This window comes from Triticum urartu, chromosome 4A, assembly GCF_056163025.1.
Source record: "Triticum urartu cultivar PI428250 chromosome 4A, HENAU_Tu73, whole genome shotgun sequence".
In the NCBI taxonomy this organism is placed as follows: Eukaryota; Viridiplantae; Streptophyta; class Magnoliopsida; order Poales; family Poaceae; genus Triticum; species Triticum urartu.
In genome coordinates, this window is record NC_141876.1 from 602,217,246 (window position 1) to 602,222,378 (window position 5,133).

General features: G+C 55.0%; 1 protein-coding gene across 1 annotated transcript; it reads left to right on the forward strand.

The window, feature by feature from the left end:
- Positions 1–2,226: 2,226 nt before the first annotated feature.
- Positions 2,227–4,824, forward strand: LOC147977164 (uncharacterized). Its single transcript, XM_087519908.1, has one exon. The coding sequence runs from the start codon at positions 2,351–2,353 to the stop codon at positions 4,559–4,561; it is 2,211 nt and encodes a 736-aa protein (XP_087376034.1). The 5' UTR covers positions 2,227–2,350; the 3' UTR covers positions 4,562–4,824.
- Positions 4,825–5,133: the final 309 nt, after the last annotated feature.

Consider the following 5,133-nt stretch of genomic DNA (forward strand, 5'->3'; position numbering starts at 1 on the left):
TCCGTGTCTCCAATTGCGTTTGAATCCTCCAAACCCTTCCCTTTACATTCTTGCAAGTTGCATGCTTTACTTTCCGCTGCTCATATACTCTTTTGCATGCTTGCTTGAATTGTGTGGAGATTGCTTGACTTGTGCTAAGATAGCTAAAATCTGCCAAGAACTAAAATTGGGAAAAGGCTAGATTTTTATTTGGTCAAGTAGTCTAATCACCCCCCCTCTAGACATACTTTCGATCCTACAATTTTACATCTACATCATCCGTTGGAGAGGAGTTTTTGGGCCTCGAAGATGTAAAATTTAGGTGTTTTTGCATCTGCATCTTCTATTGGAGATGCTTTTAGAACATCTTCTATTGATGAAAAAAACTGCTTTTTTGCACGCCCTGAGCTGAAACGGGCGCTCCAGCAGCCGCGCAGTAAACGCGCGCGTGGAATAATGGGTTCAGCGCACAGAGGAACACGGCATCGCGCGTTGCTTATTTCGTGTGCCCGTTCCCGCGCGCTGGACAGCGACGGCTCGCGCGCCACTTCAGCGACCGCCAATCTGAGACCACTAGGCGCTGGCGCCGCCGCCCGCACCTTTCCCATTTGCTCCGGCGACCCGTCGGCGCTTCCCCCGTCTATCCCCGCGCGCCGCCGCTCCTCGAGCGCACCATTCCTCCGACGAACAGCGCCCGGTGGCCCATTGCAGCTCGACGCCCATAAGGTGTTTGACAAAACGCTTGCAAGATATGTATTGCTTCAACTTTATATTTTGTAGATGAATTTGGTGCATGTTGTTTGTACTTTTATAAACTAATTTAAATTAAATATTATAGATGAGTTTGTTCTACGATTCTTCCGACGAAGAATTTGATATTCAAGAGGAGGAGGACCACGCAATTCGACGTGTCATTCGACGTGCCGAAATGCATGATGATTTTCAAAAGGATCTAATTGAGGAGTGGTGGGCAAGGAATGGCCGACAAAACTAGTTTTTTTTTGTGGGGAAAAGGGAGATTTCTATTACTTAAGGAGGCAAATCAGCCATAACCAAGTTTACAATGTCACGCATACTCGAGCCCAGCCATACCGCAGTACGGGGGGTACTCCTGCCATACTCTGCAAGAGCGTGGCTAACTTTATTTTGCGAACGACTAATAGAAGTAATAGAGATCTCCCTAGCTTCAGCATCCTTCATCCTCTTGATCTCCTCAACTAGCACGCGGTGCCTCGAGCGGTCCCTTCTCGAAGCGTTCAACATATTCACAGCTTCCACACTATCCATCTCAATGATAATGGGCAAGTCAGACCGGTGTAGGGCCAATTCGAGCCCCTCCCTACATGCAGCCAACTCGGCTTCCAGGGCATTATCACATGTGCGAATTTCCCTACAAGCAGTGAAAATTATGCCTCCCCGGTCTGACCGCAGGACCATGCCTCCTCCAGCTGCTCTTGTTGCTGCTACATAGCTACCATCAACATTCAATTTTGTCCAGCCGGCTGGAGGTAACACCCACCCCACTTCGGCCTTCTGCTGTACATGTTGTGGTGGCGCCAAAGCATCAACCTGAACCACCATCTTCCCTTTCTCCATGTTACCTTGGGGCCATTGGTGGATGCATAACAAGGAATTGGTGGCCGACAAAACTAGTTTGATGTTGTATTATTGAACTATTTGTTGTATCGGAAGATAAACTATTTGTTTGAGCTGTAATAAATTGAACTATTTATTGTTGATTTATTTTTTGTGTGTTTGATCTTTTTGGTTCTATTTTGAGTGTGAAATGTTGTTTGTGCTAAGCGTGTGCGCTGTAAATTTAGCGCGCCTACTGGAGCTGCTCGCGCGCGTCATATTTTACGGCGGTTGCTGGAGCAAGCGCCCTGCTGCTCGAAAAAAAGGCTATTTCGGCGCTGTAAAAAAAATTTAGCGCACCGTGCGGGTTGCACGCCTGCCGGAGATGCCCTTAGTCCATGTGTTTAGTTTGATCGTTTGCTCGGAGCTGTTTTTTAGCAGGAACGTAGGCGTTCGATCGGTTCGATCTGGGAGCTCCCCATATCTCCATACCGGGTCCAAAAATAGGACTTTGGGGGATGTGCTAGCCTATGTGAGACTCGAAGATTCTTGCCTTCAATCGAGCACACAGAATTAAGTTTGCTTTTTTGCTTTTGATGTAAAAAAAAGAAGGTTTGCTTTTGCTTTATCGTTGTTCTCCTCATCAATCTTGACTTCTCATCGATCCTCCTGTCGTTTGGATCAAATCATCCATCTGGCTGCCATTAGCTAGCCTTCCATTCCATGATATTTTGCTGATAAAAAAAGACTCGAGCGCGTGAATCGCCGAGTAGATCGAGCTCGTAGAATCTGGGAGATGGAGGACAGCAATGGGGCGAGGGGCAGCGGCATCACGGAGACCTACGGCACGGTGGAAGAGCGGCTGCTGCGGCTGGAGGTGGTGGTGCTGGCGAGCGCGCTGGTGCTGTCGTCGCTGGTGCTGTACGGCTCGACCCAGCGGCGGAGCAGCGACCGGGTGCTCCGGGGCGTCATGTGGATCGCCTACTCGCTCTCCTACGTGGTGGTCACCTACGCCGTCGGCATCATCCAGGACGGGCCCTTCCACGGCCAGGCCTTCGTGCTCTGGGCGTCCGCGCTGCTGCTCATCCAGGCCAGCGCGTACGCGGCGCCCGTGCACAGCCGCCGCGACGTCGACCAGCGCAAGAAGCTGCTGCTGCAGCACGCCCTCCAGACGGCGCTCGTGCTCTGGCTCATCCTCAACGCCATCGGCGCCAACACCAGCTACCGGGCGGCCATCTGGGCCTTCTGGAGCCTCAGCGTGCTCAAGACGGTCGCCAAGATCGTCGAGATGGTCCGGTCCAGCCTCCCGGACCCGTCGGTGAAGGTGGTCGCCGAGTACATGGACGTCGAGCAGTTCCTCGCCGCCGACCAGCTGCCGGCCGACCCCAAGACCATGAAGGGGTACAAGTACCTCTTCCACGGCGAGGAGGCCATTCAGCATCAGCAGCAGCTGAGCCACCAATATCATCCTTCCCAGGACGAGATACTGATGACGACGACGACCAGCTCGGTGCTGACGAGGACGACGAGCTCCATACTGACGGCGAAGGGGGTCGTCACGATCGATCAAGTTTACCAGTGGATCGATCGTCACGGATACAACGACGTCGAGAGGGACATGGCCAAGGACTTCTGCCTGGCCTTCTCGTTGTTCAAGCTGCTGAAGCGGCGATTCTACGGGTACATTCCGGCGGAAGCCGGCTCGCCCAAGTCGCTGGACCTCGTCTTGACCGGCCTCATCCACCAGGCCGTCACCGGCCCCGACGCCGCATTCCGGGTCGTCGAGGCAGAGCTCGCCTTTCTCTACGACTTCTTCTACACTAGGAACATCCTCCCGGTGGGGGTCAGGACCTACATCTTCATCGCCGTCGTCATGCTCAGCCTCACCATGTGGGCGGCATTCGTCGGCACGCTCGGCCCTGGCTACAGCCGTCCTCACGTCGGCGTGAAGAACCTCGACCGCTCCGTCACGGTGGTGCTCGTGGTGATCACCGCGGGGCTCGAGGTCTGCCAGGCGCTGGCCGCCTTCTCCAACAACTGGCGGTACGTGATGACCGTATACCGCTGCGTGCGCGACGACCGGCCCTGGACCACGCAGCGGCACGGCCACCTCTGGTGCTGGAAACAGAGCATCACGCCGCCGGACACCACGTACTGGGAGCAGAAGATCGGCCAGTACGAGCTCCTGCACTGGTACGACCACCGGCCGTGGAACGTGCGCTCGTGGATAACCCTCTACCTGGTGGAACCACGGCGGCAGGGCCAGAAGAGAGGCCGGAGAAAGGATCTGCCTACGCAGGTCAGGCGAGCCGTGCTCGACTCGCTCAAGGCCGGCGGCGGAAAGCTCACCAATGGCGTCGCCACCGTGCAGAGGCACGGCCTGTCGCAGCAGCTGACATGGGCGTGCGTGTTTCCCAAGCTCACCGACCAGATCCTGGTGTGGCACGTGGTCACCACTCGCTTCGACTGGATTAGCGGTGGTGATGGTACTGACGACGTTGTCGACAACCACAGGCTCGTGGCGAGGAAGCTGTCCAACTACTGCGCCTACCTGGTGGCCTTCGTGCCGGAGATGCTGCCGGACCCGAGCTACAACGCCGAGCAGATCTTCGACACGACGGTGCAGCAGGCGCGGGACCAGCTCGCGGGCTGCCCGACAACGCGGGACATACTTACCCAACTAGATAAGATACAGAGCAAGGAGGAGAGTTACCTGGAGGGCGGCAGCCTGTACGAGAGAGCCGGCAGCAGCAGCATCATAGAGAAGGCTGCGCTGCTCGGCGGGCAGATCACGGTGTCCGTGCCCGACGAAGGGCGGCGGTGGAAGGTGCTGGCGGAGTTCTGGGCGGAATTCATACTGTTCCTCGCGCCGTCGGACAACGTGGACATCCATGCCGAGATGCTCGGCGCCGGTGGCGAGTTCATGACGCAGCTCTGGGCGCTGCTCTCCCACGCTGGCATCCTGGAGCGCCCGGCCGCTGCCACGCCGTCGGCACCAAGAGCGTGATGGAGAACTATGCACACTGGGCATGCTCGTGTCGTGTGGTTGCTGTGTAGGCGTGTAGATAAGTCGCGCGCTGAAAACAAAGATGCAACGCGCTCTTTTTTTTTAGAATTTTTTATCGAGCAACAGTTCTGCCGATTTTGTTAAAAGAGCGAGAAAAATACAGAGTTAATCGGTTTATAAGAAAAACAAGGCCAAAAACCAAAAAACAACTGAAAAAAGAAAGCCCCAGACTCACACACGACCGCCCCACCAAAACTCAGGATAGGCCCTCTGTCCGACCATGGCACAGTGAGAAGAAGTATTCTTTGACAATGCTTCTCAGGAGGAGGAGGAGGAGGAGGAGGAGGACACACACGCCAACATAACCAGAAACGATCCCCGTTGGAGAACAAGGCTTTTGCCTAGAGCCTTATGCCTCGCCACCTCTTACCCATAGTAGGAGCCAGTCCACTGCGAACCTCTCGAGAATGAGCCACGACTCCTCTCACATGCATCCCAAACGAAACAACAAAGACGTTATGGCCACCACCTCACCATGGCGGACCGCCTGAGTTGACGCCAACACCACAATC

Coding starts and splice junctions, on each gene's coding strand:
- LOC147977164 (XM_087519908.1), top strand. CDS start 2,351: ATGGAGGACAGCAATGGGGCGAGGGGCAGCGGCATCACGGAGACCTAC.